The 25,709-nt window shown below is 44.3% G+C and overlaps 1 protein-coding gene across 3 annotated transcripts in view; it reads right to left on the bottom strand.

Annotated features, from left to right (window-relative positions):
• Positions 1-512: 512 nt before the first annotated feature.
• Positions 513-25,709, bottom strand: part of BCL9 (BCL9 transcription coactivator) — an 86,859-nt gene continuing 61,662 nt past the window's right edge. The window contains exons 2-10 of one of the 3 annotated variants that reach the window (XM_024732711.1): positions 21,969-22,104; positions 19,981-20,072; positions 15,266-15,578; positions 13,982-14,298; positions 12,594-12,783; positions 11,597-11,696; positions 5,582-7,823; positions 4,135-4,395; positions 513-2,874 (exon numbers count right to left, since the gene is read on the bottom strand). In XM_024732711.1, coding sequence (XP_024588479.1) covers positions 1,757-2,874; positions 4,135-4,395; positions 5,582-7,823; positions 11,597-11,696; positions 12,594-12,783; positions 13,982-14,298; positions 15,266-15,318 — 4,281 coding nt within the window. In that variant the 5' untranslated portion in view covers positions 15,319-15,578; positions 19,981-20,072; positions 21,969-22,104 and the 3' untranslated portion in view covers positions 513-1,756. The remainder of the gene's footprint in view (positions 2,875-4,134; positions 4,396-5,581; positions 7,824-11,596; positions 11,697-12,593; positions 12,784-13,981; positions 14,299-15,265; positions 15,579-19,980; positions 20,073-21,968; positions 22,105-25,709) is intronic. The other 2 variants (XM_024732713.1, XM_024732712.1) reach the window with 2 other exon arrangements.

Below are 25,709 nucleotides of genomic sequence, written 5' to 3'. Positions count from 1 at the left end.
TGTGTAGACTGAGCAGGGCCTGCAGAGGGTATGCGGACAGGCAGCGAGGTGGGGAAGCAGAACGGACGACAGAGACCCACGATTGCGGGTGCAGTAAGAATACTTCACCTTGACAAGCTCCAGGGACATTTCATGGCTTTTCAAATAACTAAAAATATACCTTTGGCCTCTTAATTACTTCACACCATTACACTGGCTCTCACAAAAATTCCCAGTAAAGACCATGACTTGCCTCTAGAGATGGGGCATGGGGACCAGGGCTGCTCTTCTGCCTATAGCTAGGATTTCCTGATTGGGACAGAAACAGCACAGGATCAGTCTACACGAGCAGTTACTCCTCAACAGCAAGCAATACGCTTCATCTGCAAAAGCACTTTTATGTACTTCCCCTAACCTTCACCCAGATCAACTCCGATACAAAGCTACTATGCTTCTGGGTCACATGGCAACTAATAAGCCCAAAACTGAACAAACAGGAATCCAAATGGACAAAAGAGGCAATTCAGTTTTGTAAGAAACAATATATTTTATTTTTCTGACACCACAGCTCTGGTGAGTGGTTTTGTACCAAATTTAATGGAGGTTACACAGAACGTTTGACGCATGGGATGGGGAGGAAAGGGAAGGAAACACAAAATTAAAAACAAAAACAAAATCTTGGATAGCTTTTAGCATCTGTTCCACTCCCACATTAATAAAATTCACTTGGGAATTCCTAATAAAAGGAGAACAGAAAACAAGGTGGGCAGGGAAGGGTAGGTTGGGGAAGAAAAGACGAAGGGCAAAGAAGACCATTGAGCATCCCAAAGACAGACCTTTCCCTCCCAGAGCCGGGACAACGCTCGGCATGGAAGGCGAGGCTTCGTTAGATTTATTTCCCCAAAATAACACCGTGTATTGCAGCTGCCAAAGGGAAAAAGAGAGGAGGGAAGCAGGAGGTCACCAGTGGGGGACACAACAGGAGGAAACTCACTTAACCAAGAAGATAGGGAAGGAGAGAGGAGGGAAAACAAGAGAAAAATGTGAAGGTGGGTCTTCAGATTGGGAGAGACAGACAGTGCTGAAGAGCACTTGAACTGAAAAACAAATGTCCTAAGCATCATTATTTTTAAAAAGAAAAATCTCCCCCCTCCCCCCACCCCTCGCTGAACTTAGTTCCTCTTTTTGTGCTTTTCATTAATACTCTGCTCTGAGGTCGTAGTTTGGTTTTTCTATACACTGGAGTTGAAAGAAAATAGTCCAAAGGTCTGAAGATGGATTCTCCACCTAAAGTAAACAGCCCAGCATTCCTGTTCTCTTGTCCCAAAGACTAAAGTCTCTGCTAAAATCCCTTTTACAATATAGTACAGTACACACAAAAAAAATAAAGCCCAAAGCAAAAACAAAACCAGAAAAGAATCCTGGGAGAAGCCAGTCCAAAGGACGTAAACATACAGAGAATGGTGCAACACATGACCCATGGCAATTCTCAAAGCACGGCTACAGATTCCCAAAAGTAGGTGCCATCATGGGATACCCAAGTCCACAAAAATAATTTTTAAAAAATAAATCTTAAAAAAAACACACCTGTTGATTAAATGAATAATTTGTTTTCAGATAAATCCATACATTCTCGAGTTCCCCCCTCCCCCAAAGCAGCCCTTGGGTCTCTGTTCTCCTATTGCATGACCAACAGTACTCCTGGAACTCCCTCAAAGCAGCTCTCAGGACCTGGAATCTCATCTTGACAAGGATCGGCACATCCCATCTTAGCAGCTTAAAACATCATGTTTCCTGGGTTGCCAGGTCCTTGGCTAAATCCAGCCATGCCCACGTCAGCGGCCATGCTCCGGGGCCTCATCTGTGGGGGGATCATGATGTTCTGTTGGGGTCCCATCATGCCCTGCATGGACATCATCATGCCTGGAGATCCCACAGGCCCAGGGTGGGTGTAGAGCCCGGCAGGCCCTCGATCCTTGCCAGGAATCATGCCCACGGCAGCAGCTGGATTGCTCATCAGGGTGGGCTGGCCGGGCATTGTAGATTGTGCTGGTGACATCATCCGATGGTGAGGTCCCATCATGCCTTGCTGGAGAAAGGCTGGTGGTCTCATTGGGTTGTGGCCTGGCATGGATGGAGCTGTACCAAGAGGGATGTCCGGAGTTCCCACTGGCCCTGGACCTCCCATGCCAGGTAATGCTAGTCCCATTCTGGGGGCTTGTTCGCCCATCATCCCCTGCATGTGCGAAAACCCAGGTCCAGGACCCTGGGGCTGTTTACGGCCTGGGACTTCCCCTCGAGGGAAATATTGCAGTGTCTGGCTAGGCTTCTCAGATGGAATAATGCGAGACAGATCAAACTCAGGTATTCCGGTGGCTCCAGGTCGGATGACCTCCTGTAGATCTGGGTCTGTAAACACTGAAGGCATGCTGTTCCCCAGGACAGCGAAGGAGTCAGGACCCCCTGGGCCTCCAGGCTTGCAAAGTGCTGCATCTGCTGAACTTTGGGGCAGGTTGCTGGGGCGGCCAAGGGGCCCTTCTCCTGGGAAACCCATCCCTCCTGGGAAGTTGCCCTGCCCCCCACTGGGGCCATTGTGAGGAAATGGAACCTGCTGTGGAGGAGACTGAACTGGAGGGAAGCCCTGGGGGAAACCCATCCGTCCTTGAGGTACCATCGGAGGCTCCTGGGACCCATGCCCCATGATAGGATTGTGTGACATCAAGCCAGGCCCCATCGGGACCCCATGAGGAGGTATGGTGGGTCCCATGGCATTCGGAGAGGGCATCTGATTGGAGTGAGAAAGTGGCTGGGTCATTCCCATTGGGCTGAGGGTTGGCATTGGAACCACGGGGTTTGGACCTGAAATTCGAGGATTCTGTGTATTAATGCCCAGTCCTAGAAAAACAAAGATATCAAAGGAATCAACTTAACCGAAAGCAACTCAGGAAAACTATCATAAATCAAATTAACAAAAAAACTATTGTGCATCAAGTGTGCACGGTACTGTGCTGGGGAAACATACAATGCACAATCTCTGCCCTCAATAAGATTATAACACATTTAAACTGTAGGACATAAAGGTATATAGAAGACAGCTAGGAAGAAAGTCTCCTGTGTGAAAAGTTACAAGTGAATATGCAAATGAGTACAGTCTTCTTCATTGGAGACATTTAATACAGAAGAAAACAATTTGCCTGGATGGCTTAGTATTGGTCCTTTTCGGAGAAAGAGGACTAATCAGTCCTATGAGTCTAAGAATCAGCAATAACAACAAGGAAACCAAACAGGCCTTTTTCAATCGATACTTGACATCACTACTTTATATTACCTTACAGAGAGAGCGTTTCGAACTCTACGTTACGTGAAACGGTAAAGAAAAGCTAACTTTTAATGGAAAAGGAAAACACACAGGTTCTACTATGGTCTCTGGGACATTTAAATATTTGGTCTCTCCATGGAGTTAACCACTGAGAATGGTAAGGATGGTGCTTGATGATAAAGAGCATCCCTAACAATCAGAATGGAACTGGAACCAGAAACCCATGGCTCAAAAGTCACGGTCTCTTTACTGACCACCTTCACCATCCCAGATCATGTCCTTTTAGTGAGATTTGGGGAGATGGGAGGTGTAGGGGTGAAGGAGAACAGAATGAGTAGGGAAGGGAGGAATTTTAATCTCTCTCTAGTTCTAAAGAAAGCGATTCTCTAGGAAATAGGGGCTTTCCATTGTCTGAAATCCTGTGGCTGCTTGTGGTTTGAGGCTGCCCTTCCAGGAAAATATCTGAGGACTAAAGACATTCTGATCAGCATGTTAAAAGGATACCGCTCTCAGTTTTGTGCCAGGAGGACCTCCCCAACCCCCACCAAAAAAAAAAAAAAAAAAAAGCATCTAGGTACACAGAAGCATCAAAACTTCCATAAGAAAGTGACAAGAACTATAAAGAAGCCTGCTTTCTTATCAACAAATACTGAATTAAGCTAATAAAAAATACTGTGATCATTCTCTTCCTCTAGGCAAGACACTTTAGTTTTACTGAAACTAACTCAGATAGTATACTTTTCCAACTTGGTGAACGTCCGGCCATCAAGAAAAGACTTCAAGAAGTTTTCCTTTGTCCAGAGCTAGCTCCATATCCTATCTTCCTGATTTCTTACCTGGCATATTATTCATTGATGGCAAGTTGGGAGAACGAGCTGGAGGGGAGTCGTCATCTGAGCTGGCCACGGTCTTGATGGCATCGTGGTATAACGGGGTAGAACTGGGCATTGCAAACTTGGACATTCGAGACATCATAATAGACAGTGGGTTCTGGGAAAGGGTCGGCTCTGGAGGCATGGTGTAAGGTGTACTAGAGGGAAGACTTCCCGGGATACTCACAGAGGCAGACTGGCTGGCTGTAGGAGGTGGGGGGCCACCTAGGAGAAGAAAGCAAAATAAAAAAAGGGCAGGGAATTAGATTTCTCTTGAAAGCTACTGGGCCTATCGTTATGAACGAGCAGGGCCAGGAATGAGACAGATGAACAGGACAGTGTTATTAGACCCAGGACATGAATCATCAGTCTCTAGTCAAGCTCCGTGTGTGTGCAGAGGGAGACTGCAGTGTGAGATGGAGGTGACAGCTCAGCAGATGGGAAGACAAACGCACCAAGAATGCATAAGAAATATTAGTTCAAACTTCGGAAAACCATGGGTTACAGGCAACTCTTATGGATCTCTTTCCCTTGCCAATCACAATTTAGAATTCGACTCAAGCATTAGTATGCTAGGAAGCCAGATTAGCAATCCCACCCCAGGTACTAACTGAATCGCCCTACACACGCTCTTGATTGATTTTCTGCCACCAAGATGTCTGAACTGAAAAGGTCTGAGGGGGCAACTCCACTGTACTGCTTTTGTGAACTGCTACCTAACGGAGAGACACACTTGAGCTTGGGAGGATAAATCTCCTATCCTATTCTGATTCTAGTCTTCCTCAAGTGGAGACAGCACAGACCTAGTATTTATACCTCAGTGCTCATCTTCCACTGACCACCTCTGGTCCCGTTCACAAAACCACCATCATCAGTGAGAGCTTCTCCTAGGAAGAAAATACTAATAAATCGTAGCTGATCTCTGAGAACAGCAGTTTACCAAGGAGAATGTTTCGGTAACAGTTTCTATGGTCAACACATATTTACGAGAACCACTCAAGTCTCTCAGCAGCCTCTCCTCTTTGCTTGGGATGATACTCAGACTCTCTTGACATGATGAAGGGCAGCCCTTTGAAGTGGGTGGATCTAGTATTTAAAGGCACATTTACCCACTGTTGAGACATTCTATTGCACCACCGTGAGTTCACTGTGCAAACGTAAATCATTCAGTGAAATGACACACATTTCCCATTTTCCTCCCAGTCCTATCCGAGAAACATATTCTGCACTAAGAGCATAACCCCGTGGAAGTACCGATTACGCACTCTGCCACAACTACGTCCATCTTGGCAAAAGCCACCTCCTTTGGTTGCATAATCAGGTTAGGACACCAGTTTTCTTAAAGGATGTACATCAGGCTTTTGCAATCTCTGGCTTTAAGGTGCAACTGTGAGGATGAAAGCATACTGACCTGACTCTACACTTCCCAGCATGGCTGGGGAGGCCATGGTGAGGGGTGCTTTATGGTTTGGAGGGATCCCGGGGCTCTGAAGGGGAGGTTTTGGAGAGGAGGTCCATCCCGGTGACGGGGCGGGAAGTGATGGAGACTTGAGGTGAACAGGCGAAGCAGCAGCAGACCCCAAGACAGGGGGGGACTTAATGGAAGCAGCAGCAGCTGGGCCCGCCAGCATGCCTGCCAGCTGCGATGGAGTCTGGGGGGACTTGAGGTTCCCCGAGGGCGAGCCCAGCATTGGCGACTGGACTTGGCGCATCGTGGGAGATTTCAGAGGGTTAATGCCTGGGGAATGCACCTGGCTGCCTGCCACAGAGAGATCCACGGGCTTCCGCCCCAGGCCGCGCTGAACGGAAGGAGCGGTGTTGAGGCTAGTGGGGTTACTAGAAGGGTTGAGAGGTAGTGGTGGCATATGACTGAGCCGGCTGTTAGTCCTTTGGTCGGGCCCAATTGGTTCTCTGAGATTCCGCAAGCCACTGTTGCTGCCTGGACCCTGAGACATGGGGAGGAACGGCCTGGGGCCCATGCCATACTCTTGCTGAGGGTGCTCGCCAAAGGGCAGGGGCACCATCTTCTGCTGAGCAGGTAGCATGTCTGCACCGCCGGCGCGGAGTTTCATCATCTCCTCGGGCCCCACCCCAGCCTCTCTCATCTTCTGAGGTATCATCTGAGAGTTGGATCCCATGTTGACATTTAGACTGACATCTCCCTTCATCCCACTGGGAACCATCCCAAACTCGAGTTCCCGACCGGGGCCCATCTGTGGGGGCATTCCTTTTGGAAAGTCACCCCTAGAAGGGCTCAGCGGGCCCTCTACTGGTATGCGAGGGAAGATGGGATTATTCCCCGGCTCCATGTGTCGCTGGGAGCCAGGGATCAGCCTGTTCATCTCAATGCCGGGCCTGATGCCTTCCACGCTCATCCCCGGGGGCAGACCCAGCTGTTTCTCTGCCAGCTGCTGTTGAAACATCTCTTCAGACAATCCTTGGGGGTTTGGGAAACGTTCCCCTCGGCCAGGACCACTGAAGACGCCCTGGCCAGGCGGGAAGTTTCGACCGTCTGGGATTTTTGGCACATCGTCTGGCCAGCTGACTCCAGAGAGACCTGGTCTAGATGCTGGGTTGGGGACACTAGGCCCCTCCATTTCAGAGTTCATCATTCCTGCAAATCCAGGGAGGCGCATCTGGCTACCTGGCATGTTGGGGTGGGGAGCCATGGCCCTCGGGGGCAGAGAATGGGGCATGTTGATCCCGTCAGCAAAGGGCTCTGCACCCCCAGGCCCCCAGGCCTCACCGGGGGTCATCTGGTACGGAGGGGGAGGCCCTCGGACCACTCCCCGCGGCCCGTGCTGATGGACCATCATATCCTGGAGGGAGCACTGCTGCACGACCACTTGCTCCTGCTTTCTCCTCTTCTCCTCATAGAACTCCTGCTGCAGCTTCAGCCACGCTATCTGCTCAGGGGTCATGTGATCCAGGTGGTCGGGTCCAATGGGCCCAGACTGGGAGTTCATGGAAGGTGGAACCATTTCATCCGGAGAGAAGGGCACATCTCTGTGTCCCTGAGGGCCAAATGGAGCCCCCACGTCTGTCCGGGGCCCAGGTCCCTTACCTAGGCTTTGGGATTGAGCCATCATGGCCTGTATTGGCCCTTCTGGTTTTTTCTGAGGTCCATCTAACACCCCAGTACTCTGCTGGGGTCCCCCACTCTGTCCTCCCGGGAATTCTTTCTCATCAGGGAAAAGCATGCGCTGGATATCTCTGAGCGTCTGTAAGGAGCGCTCCCGGTGCTCCAGCTGCTCCTGAGACAGTCCGTCGGGGTTCTCTCCCAGCGGGGGGGGCTCTCCACTGGACAACGGTGGAGGTGGGGGGCCTTTGGGATCTGCTGAAGAGCTACTGCTCCCCTGGGAAACGGGAGTCACTGCTCGGTTGTTGGGCGTCGAGTTTGGCCCGGTACCGTCTGGCGGCAGTGGAGTGGAGCTGGCAGGGCTGCCTACAGAAGGAATCAGTTTGTTTTCTACCCCAGGACTATCCCGGTCCAGGGGACGCGGGGGGGCGGCAGGCTTGGGTGCTGGTGCCGGAATGGGTGGAGTTGGCTGCAGTCTGGTGTTCTGGGAGGAAGTCTGGTCCTGGTTGGCTGGAGCGGGGGGCTGTTGTGGGAGAGGTTTCGGATCATTCCGAAGGGCAGATATCTGCGTGTTCTGAAGATAAACGAGATTTTAAAAATCATTGGTGAACTGAACAGAAGGGCAATGAAAAGAGCAAGATATGTTATAAAGGACTTGTCCCAGCCACATAAATCTACACTGACACTTGCTGTAGAAACTGCTCATGTACAACCCCACTCTGGACATGCAGACATTTTGATTTCTTTCTCACACTTTGCTGTCAAACGGCATCCTCTTTCCCTTGCTGAATAACTTTAAAGCATGCCAAGGGAAAGCCACGCTGCCAAAGTGAATACATTTGAGTATCTATTTCGAGGAACAGGTTTGATATCACATGTCTACTATGTGTTTCTGATTCAGGGAGAGATTAGTTTCTTGGTATGTGGGAGGCTGTACCTAACACCTTTTTCTTTCCCCGAAAGTATAACTGGGTATGTAGACTTCTCATTGTCAATCACAAAGTCTAATGTTTTCAACTGAAAGAGAAAGTCGTTGTCACCTCCAGCTCTGTACTCTGCCCGTCAGAGGCAGGAGGTACGGCCGCTCCACTTCAGTGTTTCCCCTGGCACGGTGACTAGTGAAGTACTCCTATCCTTGAGTTTCCAGGGGCCTGACATCTCCGATTTCTGTTTTCAGTTTGTGATCACTGATTCCATACGAGAATTTGTACATTAACTGTAGTAAGACCATCTGTAGGCAGGAAGGGTCTGCAGAGAAATCTGAGGCTATCTAGCTCGTGGTGTCTCTTGATCTGTTCTTTCCAATAGACAGCACGCGGCCCTTTCTACAGGCTGGATGATCGCCTTATTATTATTTATTAAGTACCGATGCTACACTAAGTCCTGGGTAAAGGCACGCTCACCTACAATAGGTGACACGGACGCTGTCAGTGTCTGGAAGAGGGACTCGTAATGTTCTGGGTCTACACCTCGGCACTGCTGGAGGTACTGGTACTAGAGAAGGGCGGTAATGAAGAACAGACAGGCCCAGTCTAGCGACTCCATCAAGGGATCTCTCACCAGCCTCCAGTGAGCCGCGTGATCCCTTTTTGATGTTCACTTGCTCCTACCTGTTCGCTTAATCCAGCCTGTATTTCCAAACCCCTAACACTCTTACTTACATCCCCACCTACTCTCTGGAACGTTTATCAAGGCGCAGATTTGTACAGGAATCATCATACATATCCCTGAACACGAACAGTTCACGTTCCGTGGGTATGTATGCAAATGTTCCACTTGCTGGTATTCTCCACGCATCTGTGTCTGCAGACCGAGACTGGTGGGGTAAGACTGGCTGAACTTGGATGACTCTGGATGTTGCAGTGTCCTCTGTCTCTCTGACTCCTTAACTGGAGTGTGGAGGTCACCTTAATTTTCTCTCCAGTGCTAGTTTAAGTTTGGTTTTGTTGTTAAGGGTGGTCACTGATTTCCTACAAGGTGACCGTGACAGAAGAAACAGTTTAGTACCACCCTTTATATTTTAGATTTGGAGCAATGGTGATTGGACTATTCCCAATTCACTCCTTATAAACTCCTTTTCTGATTTCATTTTAGTACCAGAGAAGGTGGAGGTGAAAACTGTCTTAATGACTTAAGATCTGTTATTAAGTCAATAAAATGTCGGTTTGAGTTGCAATGTACCCCGTGCATTCCAAAACAATATAAATTATAAATAAACAAATATTTTTAAAGTATAAATTTAAAAATATATACATTTAAAATATTATATATATCCATCGTCTACCCTTGAGTAGCAGAGATGCAGAGGGACATGAAATTCTTTTCCTAGGCCTAGGAAAGCCTAAGCCTGCTATGTCACGGGGGGACATCTATGTTCATATACAACAAGGACGAAATGTCATCCATTCTGTATTGAATTGTCACTTCAGTCGTTTATTGTCATTTAACTTTTCCCACGTTTAAGACTCATCCAAGTTTTAGATTTTATGCTTCCTGAACGCAGGGACTGTATCTTGAACCTCTAGTGTCCCCACAGCACTCGGTGCAATGCCTTGACAATGTGAGACACAAGAAATATCTTTTGGTTCAATTTGGAACACTACATGTATTAAAACAACCATTATATGCATTTTCTAATGTAATTTATAGTAGGTGCTTAAGTTCCAGAGAGGAACCAGACTAACATTTACTATAATTTTGGAAATATCAAGCAATTAAAAGCATTCAATGGTTCTCTCACTTTGAAATAAATAAGAATCATTTTGAAAGTCACTGAGACCTTAATTATGGTATCATCAGCATGTACTCCAGTACTGCAGTTTTTGTTGCTGCTTTTTCTCTGTTCTTCAGTTAACTCAAGAGTGTTTGCTATTTTTTAAAATCCTGCTCTTTACAGAGGGTCTGAATTCAGAATTTCCCAGAGATGGCTACACGATGGAAATCCTAAGATATCTAAATATCTCCTTTTTTATTTTGTACCTCTTCTCTCCTAGTAATTCATCAATATATCAGCGTGTTAGTAGAAAAGGCCAATGCAGTGTGATATGCCTAAAACCACACAATTAGGTTAAATGCTCAGAATGTAGTTTATACCATCAAGATTATCTCCCATTGAACCTTCATACACTGTTGGTGGGAATGTAAACTGGTGTAGCCAATATGGAAAACAGTGTGGAAATTCCACAAAAAATTAAAAATATAACTAACATACAATCCAGCAATTTCAGTCCTGGGTATTTACCCAAAGAAAACAAAAACACCGATTAGAAAAGATACATGTGCCCTTATGTTCACTGCAGCATTATTTACAATAGCCAAGATATGGACGCAACCTAAGTGCCCATCAATAGATGAACAGATAAAGAAGATGTGGTACATATATACAATGGAATATTACTTGGCCATAAAAAAGAATGAAATCTTGCCATTTTCAAAAACATGGATGGACCTAGAAGGTTTAGGCTAAGTGAAATAAGTCAGACAGAGGAAGACAAATACTGTATCATTTCACCTACATATGGAACCTAAAAAACAAAGCAAATGAACAAACGTAACTAAACAGAAACAGAGTCATAGATACAGAGAACAAACAGGTAGCTGAAAGAGGAGATGGGGGTTGGGGAGAGAAGAGAAATAGGTGAGGAAAATTAAAAGGTACAATCTTTCAGTTACAAAATAAATAAGTCACGGGTATGAAATGCACACTGTGGGGAATACAGTCAATGAGTACGTAATATCTTTGTATGGTGATAGACAGTAACTAGACTTATCATGGTGATCATTTTGAAATGTATAGAAATATCAAATCACTACGTGTATACCACAAACTAACATAGTGTTGCAGGTTAATGACCACAAAAAGACTCATAGAAAAAGAAATCCGATTTGTGGTTACCAGAAGTGGGAGGGCTGGGGGAGGGAGAATTGGAGGAGGGTAGTCAAAAGGCACAAACTTCCAGTTATAGAATAAATAAGTACTAAGAATGTAATGTACAACGTGATAAATATAATGAATGCTGCCATATGTTCTATATAAAAGCTGTTAAGAAAGTACATCCTAAGAGTTCTCACCACAAGGAAGAAATATATTTTTTTTCTATGTCTTTAATTTTGTATCTATATGAGATGATGGTAATCATTTTGTCACGTATGTAAGTTAAAGTATACAGTATACAGCACAGTAGGCTGTACACTTTTAACTTATATGGTGCTGTCGGTCAGTTGTATCTCAATAAAACTGGGAGAAGAAAAAAAAGAATATCTCCCTATCAGTGAAATTCAACATCTCCCACCTTTACAGTCACTGCAGAACCTTTAAACCATTATTCCGTTTCCAAAATGACATACCAGAGGGGCTGTGCTTCTCTCTGTCTTGCTGTTAGAGATGTTCTGGATGTGGAAAGAGACAATAGTTTCAACCTGGCCCTTCAATACAGCTTCTGCAGCTCTGCAAAGACAGAAGAGATGCACACACTAGGACTTGTTCCTATTTCACTAACTGTAAATTTAAAGCACTTTAACCCGATTAAACTGGTATAAGAGAGGAAGGAGAAGTATAAAGAACCACCGGCAATGTTGAATGAGAAGAAATCAAGAGAAAAAGGTTTTCATTATTTGTCTATCATTTATCATCAAACTTCTGAAATTAAAAGATAGCCATTAGCAAATCTCAAAAGAGGTACTAAAAACCCCTAGGATTTTCTCCTTCAAAGCCATCCACTCTAGTAGGTGTTTTATAGAGCATCCTAGTTCAAATTCCCAACCCAAGAAGGGTAAAATGAATTCTCACACCTAATAATAATTAAAGGCTGCCAAGATTCATTCTATATCTTAATTTTTAAAATCTTAAATGAAAAAAACTAGGGTATATTCACATTTTAAATAAATAAATAAATATCCATTGACCCATCCATCCACTAGAGACGTATGTACCAAAATGTTCACAGTAGTTATCTCTGTAAATTCCTGAGATTTTTTTTTTAGTTGTTTACATTTTCTAATTATTCCAAAATGGACATTACTTGTGTCATTTTAAAAAGAATACTAAGTTGCAGAAAAGTGTATATTGTGCAATCAATCCCTTTTGTGCTTAAAAAAGTATATATATGTATATTTGTACAAGCACAAAAAATTTCTGGAAGGAAAGCCAAGGAAGTATCATCAATGGTTGCCTCTGGGGAGTAGGGGTGGGGAGGTTTTATATTTTATTTTACCTCTTTCTGTAGCGTTAACTTTAAGTAATAATACAAGTGGGCAAAAAAAGGATCAATCTTCAAAGGGAGTAAGAACTTAGATGCCCAAACACGCAAGCCACGCCAATAGCAAGACATAGCCAACAACTTACTTATTGGCCATCTCAGTAGAAAACACATACACCACTTTGGCGGGAGTCTTCTGAGCAGGTGTGGGCTCTGGGGCAGTAGTCTGGCCATGGGAGGGGGTGGAAGACCTGGGGACTGTAGCATTTGACGGGGTCATCGAGTGTGGCGTGTGCTGGGAATCCTGGGACTTTATGTGGTCAGCAGAATTACATTCTAAAAGAATGAAAAGAGTCATGTCACCGAAAGAATAAAACTCTTTTTTCTGCCAGCATTTACAGCATCATAATGCAAACACCTTGAGAATTTCAAGGAGGAAGTACCTTGCTAAGAGGAAACCTCTTCTATTTATAAAAACACTTCTCCCTAAATGACTAATTACAAAGCACTCTTCCCCCACCTCCTTACTTCTCTACTATGCATTCTTCAGATATTAGCATAAATGTCCCTCCTTCCTGGAAACCCCTTTTGGATCCTCCTGGACTGGCTGCCCCTGCTAGTTGAACCCATAGCCCCCTAACTCCCCTTATTTCAGCATTTATCAAATTTACTGTAATTGTTTAATGATCTGCTGTCTAGGTGCATTCAAACCCTTGAGGATAGCAACTGTTTCTTTTGCTGACCATGGCACCCCCAGCCCCCAGCATAGTGCTGGCGCTCGTAACAGGCCTCCTACAAACACCTAAAGAAGAAAGGAAAGACAGGGGAACGATCACCCAGGTTTTCATTTCAAATTTGGGTCGGGAAGTAACACTTCCACTGCTTGAATACTAGTTTCATGTTCTGGCCTATAGTTAAGATTTTTTATTTTATACTAGGAGGAGAAAGCCTAAAACCACAGCCATTGGTCCTATACTCTTTCTGGCTCACTCCATTTTGGTGCCTACTGTATCTCTACTACATGTAGCCACTCGTTCCTGCCACACTGAAACTGACTGTGACAAACCTGGACTAGTGCCAGGGCTGCCTCTTGTGCCTACAACTCTGGCCAAATGGCAGCCAGAGTGCACAAAAGCCAAGTCTTGAAGGATGAATTTGATGGAGAAGAGGAGTGTCAGAAAGACCGCTCCAGGGTGGACCCTGGCATAGACAAACTGGAGCTACCGGCTTGACACTTAAGTACAAAGAGTATGGAGGCCAGAAACATCCACAAGAACGTGGCTAGGGCCGTGGAACATCCTAAAATGCTTGCATCCTCAAGAGCAAGAAGTCAACAAGGTGGTTCCAAACTATTCTTCAGTTAGTAGGAAAACGACCAGAAATAGTTCCATCTTAAACTGCGAGAACTCCTGAATCTGATGCACCTACTCTCCCCACTTGGCTGCTATTAGGCTCTGTGGCATCCACCAATGTCAGAGGCCTTTCCTCAGGAATACCTACTTCCCTCTGAGTCTCAAATATCTTATAGACATACCTTTCATGTCAGAGTCATCGTTTGGAGTCCCAGGATCTCTCTGATCAAAGGAGTCGGCGGAAATACTTCGCTCCCTTTTCCCCTTGCCCTTGGCACCATTTCCAGCCCCATTCTTCAGCCCCATGCTCCCACCTGGGCCAGGGAGTGCTTTAGGGGTATGGCCCCCACTCTTGGAGTCACAGGGGGATGGCTGGGATTGGCTGGCTGAGCCCCCCTGTTTACCCTGATTGGAGAATTTGGAATCCAGCTGGGGGTTTCCAGATGGGGACATCACTGTAGGGGGACGGACCATCACCTCCTGCTTTGACTTAGGGCTACTAAAAGAGACAAATAACAAAGGGAGATCAGACACCGGATGCAACTGGGCAGCACAAATTAGGGAGGACTGATTTTTATCACAGGTCAAGGAGACCTGGACCACTAAGTAACCACCCCACCTTTCACCGCAGCCACTTGCTTGCTCCCTCCTCCCCTGCTCTCATCTCAGAGCTCTCAACAGAGAGGAGGATCAAGCAGAGTGGCCTGCCAGGCCTTGGGAACCCTAGAGTCACATGGGGACCCATCTCTAGGGCTTCTGTCAACAAAGGACAACGGTTTCTATGTACATAGAGAAATGACTCTCACACTAAGACTAGCTCAGAGTAAACAAACAGACATCGTTAAGATCAAAATACCACCCGCCCCTCGGCTGATGACAAGGAACAGCTGTAACAGGAGACTAGCCTCCCTGCTGGAAAATACGAGCAGGTCCAGGAGAGCGCGAGGAAACCTGCCCATGACTGGCAGGTTAGGGAAACCCTCCAGGACATACGCCCTGAACAAGCAGGATCACACCAGAGCAGACACACTAACCACTGCTGCCAGGGGAGAAGGAAACAATTCTTTTAGGGCGTCAGCTTAACTTCCATGGAACAGAGGAAAAAGCCTCACGGTGGGAGTCCAGGGGCTGGTGTTTCAGTTCTAGGACCTTAGGCCTCCTCACCATTCCAGGTCTCGGTTTCCTCATTTGCCAAGTTTAGCTCACTGTACTGGCTGGTCTTTAAGGTCTTTTTCTTTATGTTTTGGTGAGGAGAGGGGTGGTAAATAGGAGCGGCCAGGTAATAATGGACAAATAATAACAGAGGAAAACTCTAACCTAAACTCTGATTCACTATTCTATCACTATTTACTTATCTTTTTTTCTTTCCCCATTCGCTTCTAATTCAACATGTTGCTCCACCAATGAGCATTCATGGTCCACTATGACATCCCGAAAGGGCAGCTGGGCCAGGCCCTAGCCCTCACCTCTGTGTGTTTCCTGACGGAGAGTTCCTCACTTTAGGGTTACTGGAATGCATTGATTGAAATCCTGAGCTTGCAGCCACAAACAGGGACGGGCTCACCGAGTTCCTCTCGGGCTGCAGCAGAAACAGCTGCTGAGGACAGCGGCAGTGGCCCACTGCTTGTTGGGTGAGTCCCTTAGCGCTGGCCACCTGCACGCCTTTTTCCTCTTTGTTTTTCTCCGCTGTGGAAGTGGGTCCTGTCCCCTTGCGGCTCCAGCATTCTCTGGGTGTGTGCCTCCTGCTGCCAAAGGAAAATCTCGCATCTCCAGGGCACACTAGGAGCAAAAAGAGCAAAAACAGAGACATCAAACACCGTTACAGCAGGACCAAGGCGAAAGCACCGCCAACTTGATGGTGCAGAGCTAGATGGTTCCTCAGCTTCCATCAGGGTTAAAGAAAAGGGAGATGTTCATATTCCGGCCAAAAGGCCCTGGTGCTAATGCAGCTGAGGGGTGACTAAGACTTTCTGCCAAGCATACAAGCCTCCCACCCAAGCTTCGTGTACCAGGCATTTGTAAGCAGATGAGAAAGACATTTTTATCTTTAGCCGTATATCCTCCCTTACATTTCTCTACGTCCAAATACAAAACCCTCAAAAACCAGGGTTTTTCTTTCTTCAATACAATGCTTTGAAACCACTGAGTACTCCAAATCCATAGCAACTATCTGGTGTTTCACCTCTGATGGCTCTGAAATGTAACCAACCCAACCCAATTTCAAACCATGAAACAAATTACTCTCTGTTTATATTCTCAGGGCCTCAGGGTGGGGAGACATTAAAGGAGGTACTTCTGAAATCAACTATTGAGCCAATACAATCAGTTCTGTCCCCTGATTTCTATCATCTTTCTACTAAAGTATGCTGAGTACGTGTCCTGTGTTCTCACTGCTTAATGACAGGAGCTGTAGGCATGGGTAAGCATGGGAATGATCCATAATGCAGAAGGTAAAAGAACATCTTTGAAGGCTAAGATATTTTTTTTTTTTTTCCTAAGATATTTTTTGAGCCAATTTGCAAGGCTAATTTGAAGCATAAAGGTCAAGAAAATATTCCCAAACCTAGCCAGAGAACAAATGAGAAAGCCCTTTATTTAGGGAAGCCTAAACAGGGAAAACCAAGATACACTTTCAGTCACTGCTCCTTCCAGGGCAGTTCCAATGTGGTTTTTTGGTAACCACTGTCCCCCCGCACCTCCCGCTCTACCTTCCAGTATCTTATCCATGGGGTATAGGATTGAATGAGGATATTAGATGCAGGATTACTGGCTAAAGAATCAAAGGGAGTTAGAAGTAGCTTAGGTGTTACACACACTTTGAGAGGCCTCAAGAACTGGACTAAAATTGGGAGGGTCCATTATATTCTAGGACTTGGCACTGAATATGATCATTGTCAAGTGTTAAATGTCTATTTCTTCATTTAGAAATTTGCAACAGTCCCAGCGATTTTACCTGAGACCATGAAAGGAATTTATGGAAGTTCTGAGTGCGTACAATCACGTTTTTTTCTTTTAAATGAAGAAGTCAGGAAAAAGAAATAGAATACAATGTTATGGAATGTTTCTATGCTGACCTTGGGAGAAAGCATCCTAAAAATATTTTGGTCTTGATTATATTTAAGGTTGTATGTTTATCCCCCACCACCTTTAGCTTTTTTTGTTTTTCCAGTTTAGATTATAAAACGGATTGTGGTTGTCAAGTTCAACATAATATATGATCATACACCATGTTGTAACCTCCCACTAAACATCGGGAATCACTGGTAAAACAGAAGTGGTAAATGAATCTTGCATGGACAAAGCCATCAGAAAACATTCACCTCAGGAAAAAAAAGAAGCTATCACCTATATAGTCTCCTTCTGTAACTTCTTCTGGTACTTTCTGTCTGCATCACACATTCTAGCACTCAATCATACGTCGAATTGAATAGTCCCATGTGTTTTTTTTTTTTTTTTTTTTGGCGGTCCGCGGGCCTCTCCCTGCTGCGGCCCCTCCCGCCGCGGAGCACAGGCTCCGGACGCGCAGGCCCAGCGGCCATGGCCCACAGGCCCAGCCGCTCCGCGGCACGCGGGACCCTCCTGGACCGGGACACGAACCCGCGTCTCCCACATCAGCAGGTGGACTCCCAACCACTGTGCCACCAGGGAAGCCCCCACGTGTATTTTTTATCTCCCTATGTAGACTATGCTCTTTGAAGACAAGAACCTTGTTTTAAAGTTCTTCGGTTTTTCTATAATACTCAGCATGATGTACTAAGAATGTGGTTGGACTCGTGGTGATGTACCCAGTTCCTCCCAGAGCAGAAACACCTGGCACTTGTGTTGCACTCTCCTTCCAAAGAAACTCTAAACATATTACAAATATCAAATCACCTCAATATGCCAGGCATTTCTGATGAGCTGGTAGCAAAGATTATTTCTAATAATAATAATCAACGGCATTTTACAGATGAACGGACGGAGCACACAGGTGTGAATGGGCTTCTCCCAGGTTTCGCATCAGTGCTCTCTGACCTGCTCTTTCCTCTAAGCCATCTCCTTACCATTACTTTATGGGTGGAGAGACAGCACAGAAGGCTGAAACAAGCTTGTGGGCTCACCTAGTGATGGGAATAAAATCCAGGTGCTTTAACCCCTAATCCAAGGGAGTTGTTGAAATAAGTCACCCTAGCTTTAGCCTGACACCAAAAACAACGAAGCAAGAAATCTGCCAAGTATCTTATCATACAACACCAAAGAATAAAATGAGACTCTTTCAGCTCCTACATTTTCAGGTTAGTGCTCAAATGTTTACCTTTAAGGACTAGAAAAGATCTTCCACAGAATGGTTAATTGTAGCCAGAGAGAGATATTTCCCCAGTATAACTAAATCTCCTAACTCTAAGATCTGCTTATATAATTTTTCTCTTTTCTTCTTAAATAATACTTAAGATTTTTACTATGTGTACATACTAACTCATTCACAACAACCACAGAAGGCAGGTCCTACTACTATCCCTATTTTAGAGATGAGGAAACTGAGGCTCTGAAACAGTAAGTAATTTGCCCAAGTAAGTTGGGTCGCACCCCAGTAAGTGGTGGAGCTGGCATTCAGCCAGACACTGGCCATGCTCTTCATCACTGCAGTGCCTGGCTAAGCACGGACTTGGTGGACAAGGTGAGCCAGTACACAGAAAATGCTTAGCAGCACAACATAAACATTCAGGTTAACCATGACTACTGCCATTCTCTAGCAAGCTCACCCATCCTGCCTAATGGCATTTCTTACCTTCACCGTCTCCAACCAGCATCCTCCTCTCCTAGTGCATGGCCTTGCCCAGGACTTAACAGGGATAAGAGAAGTAACCAGGCAGGATTCCTCACCACCAAATCTGCAAATCTCTTTTTATCAGTACCTATCCCATCTTTCTTCCCTATTAATGAAACCGAAAAAAAAGCCCACTTCTCCCCAAAGGTCAGTCCTACCACAGGTGGTCTAGGTCCCATCCCTTCCAGCTTACTGAGCACCCTCACTCTCTCCAGTGGCCACCTCTCTACATCCTGCATCTCCTGGATATTTCCAATCAGCTTTCAGACATGTTGTAGTATCTTCCAGATTAAAAAAAAAAAAAAATTAAAGCAAAACAAAACCAGCTCTGGCATTCTATTCCCCTTTGGAGCCAAGATTCTCTACTAGAGTTGATAAGACACAGTCTTCAGTTCCTTACTTGCCATTCACCCTTTAACCATTTTAAACCAACTTCTACCCACAGATCACAAAAACCATGACTTTTGTTAAGGTCACCACTGACCGCTTTTCTAACCTCATCTTACTCCATCTCGTAGACTCTGCCAGTTGATCACTTCCTTCTTGAAACTCCCCTCTCTTGGTTCCCATAATACCACACCTTCCCAGTCTTCCTCCTTCCTCTCAAGTCACTCTTCATCTGCTTCCTTTGCTGGCCCCTTCTCTATCCAATCTCTACAATTTTGAGTTCCTCACGACTCTACCCTGGGGCGTCTTCTCTTCTTATTCTATAAGCTCTTTACATGCCAACAACTCCCAAATTTCCATCTCCGGCTCAGCTTCTGCTCTGCGGACCTGTATACACAACTGCCAACTTGACATCTCACTAGATGTCTGAAACCTAACAAAGACAAAGATGAATTCTTCTTCTGTATATAGCCTCCCTCCCAAAAGTATTTTCCCTTCAGTTTTCTATGTTTTAGTAAATGGCACCTTCATCCACCCAGCTGCTCATGACAGAAATTTGGAGTCATTCTTGACACCTCTCTCCCTCACCCCTAACCTTCCATATCAAGTTGAATATTTTTGCTGAGTGAAGAAAATCTCAGCTTCAGTGTTTCTTCTTCAGAGAGAAAGGATACTGTATAGCCACTAATCTAGACAAAATTCTCCATTACACTCTTTTCATAGCATCCTGTGTTTTTCCTTCACAACATTTCCCATGTTGTATGATTATGTGATCATTTGCGTAACATTCATCTCTCATGCTAGACTCCATGAAGGCAGGGATCAAGACTGATTTGTTCATCCTTGTATTCCTAGCACTTACTATAGTGTCTGACACGTGCTATTTGCTCAAAAAATATCTGTTGAATAAAAGTTGAAGCTTTTCCCCAAGATCATCTTTCTAAGCCACGCATGCTCTCTAGTGCTATCATCCATCAGGCTACTCACCAAAACCCCAAGGGTCACGATACAGCAGTGCTCATCCTGGAGGGGAGGAGCTTGCGGAGTCCAGGAACCCCTGTCTCAAAGGTGACCCTCACCTGGATGAGGGTAAAATAAAGAAGAAGAGTTTCTAAGTGATTAGAAAAAAAATCAGTAGTATCATTGTTACTATCTTAAGAGAAGAACAGGTTTCCTATTTATTCTAGAGTATTAGTTTAAGAGGAAGTTATCGCCTCCCATGTAAACAGAATCACCTTCCAATTATTACAGGGTATATTATCCAATCTGCAGGTATCTCAAGGGCCTTGTGACTTTCCCTCCTTCCCAACTGCATATTTTCTTTTCAGAAACTGGAAAAATATTAATAAAAAATAAAATCAATTTTTCTACTTTTCTGAACATTTAGTAGGAAAAAAACCCCTCACATTTTTGCTTCTTCCCATTCCTAATTAGTACAGAGAATTGAGAGCTGACTGTAAAGGTGAAAGATTCAAAATTCCAGATACACTTTTGACTTCACAAAGTGCACACCATTCACAGTTCCTCCCTACTCTCAACTGTAACTCTACATGTCAAGCATGCAGCAAGGAAATTTATTTTCACATACTTCTGTGGGAACATATGACTGAACAACAGGACCATATGATTTCCTTTACTTGAGAGCCTACTGTGTGTGAAATGCTATACTGACTTGAGCTAGATAATTCAATAGAACACTAAGTAACTCACCAGGCAGAACAATTTCCAACACTAGTCCTTGTAAACTAGCATTATAACACCAAGCCTCCCCCTTTGCCCAGAATTTATAGTTTTGAAATGGCAAGGAAGAACCAAGTTCCAGATTGTCCTAAGGCCAAATTATTTAGGAATCTTTAAAAGGAAACTCTATAAGGTGACAACAAAGTTGTAAATAAATTCACAAATTAGTCTAACTTAGGTCAGAATCACCTCTATAATTCCAATTTCAACTTTTCCAATGATCGTTTTCCACTCTCCTGCTCTAAGAAGTCAAGTTTATTACAACTATGTCATGTTTAACAAATTTCGTTTCTATGCTATGACCACTACACCATAAAAGGCATAGTATCAAACTTAGAATGTGGAACTAAAAGGCCTCAGGATTCCATTCCTAGCTCATTCTTAACTTCTGGCATGCCAACTACTCAAAGGCTTCCTCTCAGAAAAAGCACACAATAGGAAGAACCAATCTTTCCCAAACATGTGGAGAAAAGAAAACTATACTATGGACTTACATAGAAAACTTTGGTCCAAACAAAATGCTAATATATGTTTTCATATTCAAAGAGTAAAAACTCACCTACTGTCCTTCAAGCTAACAAACTTTAAGCAAGCAAATAAATTTATATCAAGCTCAAGAGTTTCGACAGAATTTAACCATTCAAAAAGGAACGTCATCTATCATCATTTAGAGTAATGGCTACCCAAAGTAAAATGTCAGCACAAATATCCCTTCTTTGTGAAATTTTCCTTGATTCCAAACTATCCCCAGGAATGTCCTCCATGGCCCCACAGCATTACACTCATGACACTGTTAGAACACTTTAAAAATTGTTTCCCTGTTATATATAGTCAGGGAACCCCCTGAGGAAAGGGTCATCATCTCAGGGCCCAAAAGAAACTCAATAAATGCTGGTTGATTTGTTTATTATAATGAGCTTGAGACTTGTGTCCTGCTACTCTTGCCTCACATTCATACAAATCAATGATGACACAATAAATACTTGTTTAACTTCTTACCATCTGCCTTTCCTAGGAAATAATTTATTGCAGAAGTCCCTGTTCATAGGAAAGTACAAGGTAATTGCACTTACAGTTATGACTTGCATTTAACTTGATGACCTCTGCCTTGGGAACTGCTATAGTAATGAACAAATATAGTTTTAACTTACAAGAGACCCTACAGAAGCAGAAACAAAATCCAAAATGCACAGACTGAATCACAGAAGTTACGTGCTCATCATCGGGCTCTTTACCTTTCAAGATGTCCAATTTGCTCTCTCTTCTAACATTGGGACACAGAGGAACTTTCCAAGAGTGATCTCTGCCTCCCAAACAGAAAGGAATTTTTAGGTCAAAGTGGAGTAACACCAGCTAGTCCCACATTCAGTCCTACAGGAATGAGAAGAATGGAAAAGTTCATAGCCCATCACACCATCGGCAAAGAAAACCACCCATTCCCCAATGCTCTGTGACCAAAACAATATTTGGAAGAAGGAATAGTAAGAAAATAATTAGGTCAAAAATGGGGAAGGAAGGCAAAACCACTAAAACTCAAAATGCAAGAAGCTGGAGCACTATAGCCTACTTCTATCCTATTGAAGACTGGGAAGTTTAGAAAAGCAAAATCCATCAGGCACAAAAGCCTCATTCTAATCACTGCTTTTAACTTTCTCCCCAACCACGAACAGTTATCACAGGTTGTAAAATAGACTTTTATTTCATATCTTCTCTATGCGCTTGTTCTTAGCATGGTGAAGATGCTGAAAAAAAACTACAAAGCTTAAAAGGCAAGTGGCCATTAGATAATTCAACTTTCAAAAATCGGCAGGTCTACAGCAGGACCTCTTAACCTGGGATCCACAACCTCTTAAGGGGTCTCTGGAGAGACTTAGGAGGGGTGGCACCTGTGAACTTGGCTGGCGAAAATTTTGATCTTCACACTCACTAACCTCCAAGTAAAAGTTAGCACCACCTTTAACTGTGAATGTAGGTAACAACCCACAGTAGAATTAGCAATCCCCTGACTATGTCACCAAGAGGAACCACAAAACACTTCACATCACATTACAGTTGTTGCAGATCTCTCAACATAATATTTACACTCATCACTACTTCAAAATTATAGTATCATTAGGCCTGAAGCTACATTTTGTTATTTAATGTAAACATACAAACTACTGTATTACAATTGTTTAACAGTTTGATAACTGTTTCCATGTCATTTGTAATTCTATATATTTTATGTTATACATTTAAAAAACATGATTCTCAGAAGAAGTCCTATGCTTCATTAAATTGCCAAAGGAAAACATGGGACGTAGAAGATTAAGAACTTCTGATCTAGAGCACATAAAGTTTCTATAGACCCTAACATAGTCACCAAGGCAGACAGACAAGTAAGTCATTCCATTAGCAGTACTTCATAGTTGAAGAAAATTAAGCCACCAGGAAGCCAAGTAACATGTCCAAGGTCACACAAATTTAGAGTCAGCATCAGCCTAGGTTAACACTCACAGCATGTACAGTCCCACTCTCTCATGGGGACCTTTGCTTACATTTCTACAATTGTCATCAGTATCCTGTTTTACCACTAAATGGGGAAGAGGTATCACCTTTCAAAACTAATATAAAACCAAAACCTGGACAACAGAACAAGGTGGATGTATAAGGTACTTCTTTTTGTTCTCTGATCAAGCATGCTGCTGTAATTGTTACAGAAGCTGAATTTGGTCTGTTCCAGAGATAGCAGTTTTTTACAAGTGAGAAAAAGTTGGGCTACGTAAACTTTCATTCCCAGAAGTGTCCAAGGCACTGTGCATGCATTGTGAGTGGTTAGGGCAGTGGTATCCCCACTTCATAAATGGGAAAACTGGAGAATAAATATGAGAGATTTGTTTAAAGTCACACATAAGTCAATGGTAAAGCCAGCTTCCTGATTCCAAGTTCAAGGCTCTAACCACTATACCAGATCACCATGATCAAATATTAAGTTGATTACAATGCTTGTGAAACCTCTGTACTTTTTTCCCCCTACAAGCCAGAGAGCATTTTCTTTTTTTTTTTTTTTCCTCTTCGGTACGCGGGCCTTTCACTGTTGTGGCCTCTCCTGTTGCGGAGCACAGGCTCGGGACGCGCAGGTTCAGCGGCCATGGCTCACAGGCCCAGTTGCTCCGCTGCATGTGGGATCTTCCCGGACCGGGGCACGAACCCATGTCCCCTGCATCGGCAGGCGGACTCTCAACCACTGCGCCACCAGGGAAGCCCAGAGAGCATTTTCTTTTGATCCGTGGGAACAGACACACTTTTGAAGGCTATGGGAAAAATATCCCATAGAATAAATTCCAAAGTACGTAAGTGCTTTTTCACTTACACTAGTCATCTAAGAATCCAGGTCAGGAATCCTTAGCTCAGGAGCCAAGTTACTACATAAAACCTGCCTTATAAGAAGAGAACAGTTTGGAAATTGTTCCTTCATCTTTTAGTCAATGACCTTCTTATCGATCTACCATTATGTTTAGGAACTACTATCATCTTACATTCAACACTGTTATTATGCAATAATATTCTAATGGTTCAATACCATTAGATCCTAGATTCTAAAACTATGAAAGGTCATCCCTATCTCAACTCTGCATTAAATTTTCTCTTATCGAAACCACTAATTCATGGAATCCTCATTCCCCAAAGCATCCTTATGCCATCTAATTGCTTTTATTAACCCATTTCTGTGTTTTACAGATTGGGTCTTTTTCAATAGTTAGTAAGGAGGTCTTTCTTAAATTTGTACTTAGGACCATAACATTGTTCACACTAAATCCTTGTTAAACCTTCCCATATCATTAGTATCCAGTCAAAAACCAAAATCAACAGAACAACCATGTTGTACAATCTCCATGAAGAGTGAAAAGTTCTTGTCCACACAGGAGTCTTACCTACCAATATTCATTTGCACCCCCTACCCCTTACTCTCAACTACTTATCCTTCCTACCTGCTAATTCTGATTCATCACTTTGTGCTCAGTGTACAAGAGTCCAGATCTCTGACCTAAGAATAAACACTTAATTCTTGAATACATCAAATGCTAACAAATACTCCATCACACACCATTGATCAAAATGTAACTCTTTACACAGCCACTCAATCATGTTCCCACTAAAGTCATTGCCAGGGATCTGTCCATGTCTGCCCTAACCACAGTCTAACTCTGCACCATTTCTACCCCACCTTAGTCTCTCGCTACCAACACATAGTTATGTCCATTTCTCTACTTTGTTTAGTAACTTTAATAGTCTCCAACTGTCTGCAATCTAGGCTCTAAGTCACTCCTCTCTATCACAGGGCAGGGCTCTGGAGGACAGATTTCAGGCCTCCTCCTTCAGGCTTGGGAGCCTTCACCTAAGGCCCCCAGCAACACTGTTATAGGCCTCTGGCCCTTCCCTCTGAACATAATAACCAACCCTGCTGTTTTCTCCTTGGGATATCTCCATTTCACCAGGCTCGCCCAACACTAACCAGTGACATCTTAATAGTCTTTGCAACTTTCAAAGGTTAATGGCTACAGCTCCACTTTGGAAACCACTGGTGTGTCCACGACCCCCACAATGACTCAGTGACCTAGACATCCCCACCTCACCTGCTGGAGCCCTTTACTACACGAACATTCTTCTTCTTCGCTTTCACTTCTCCCCAACCCTCCAACAAGTCACCGGCCTGCAAAGTCCCCTGTACTTCACTATCCATCTCCGGGGTCTAACAGACCCCACCAGACTCAACTCGAATCCCCTCATTTAGCTCTCCATCTCGCCCCTCGAATGCCCCTTCACCCAGGACCCTGGGACCGTCCCATCTCATCGTTTAGTCTCTCCAAGCACCGCCTGGGACACATCCTCTAAAAAATAAACCGAGAGATGCCTCCGTCTCTCCCCACCACTCAGTGAGCGGTGGGCAGAGGACGCCCCCCCAACTCCCCCTACAGGTTTCTGTAGACTCAAAT

Source organism: Neophocaena asiaeorientalis, unplaced genomic scaffold (assembly GCF_003031525.2).
Source record: "Neophocaena asiaeorientalis asiaeorientalis breed wild unplaced genomic scaffold, Neophocaena_asiaeorientalis_V1.1 scaffold128, whole genome shotgun sequence".
NCBI classification, from domain to species: Eukaryota; Metazoa; Chordata; class Mammalia; order Artiodactyla; family Phocoenidae; genus Neophocaena; species Neophocaena asiaeorientalis.
This window is presented reverse-complemented; position numbering and strand designations above follow the sequence as displayed.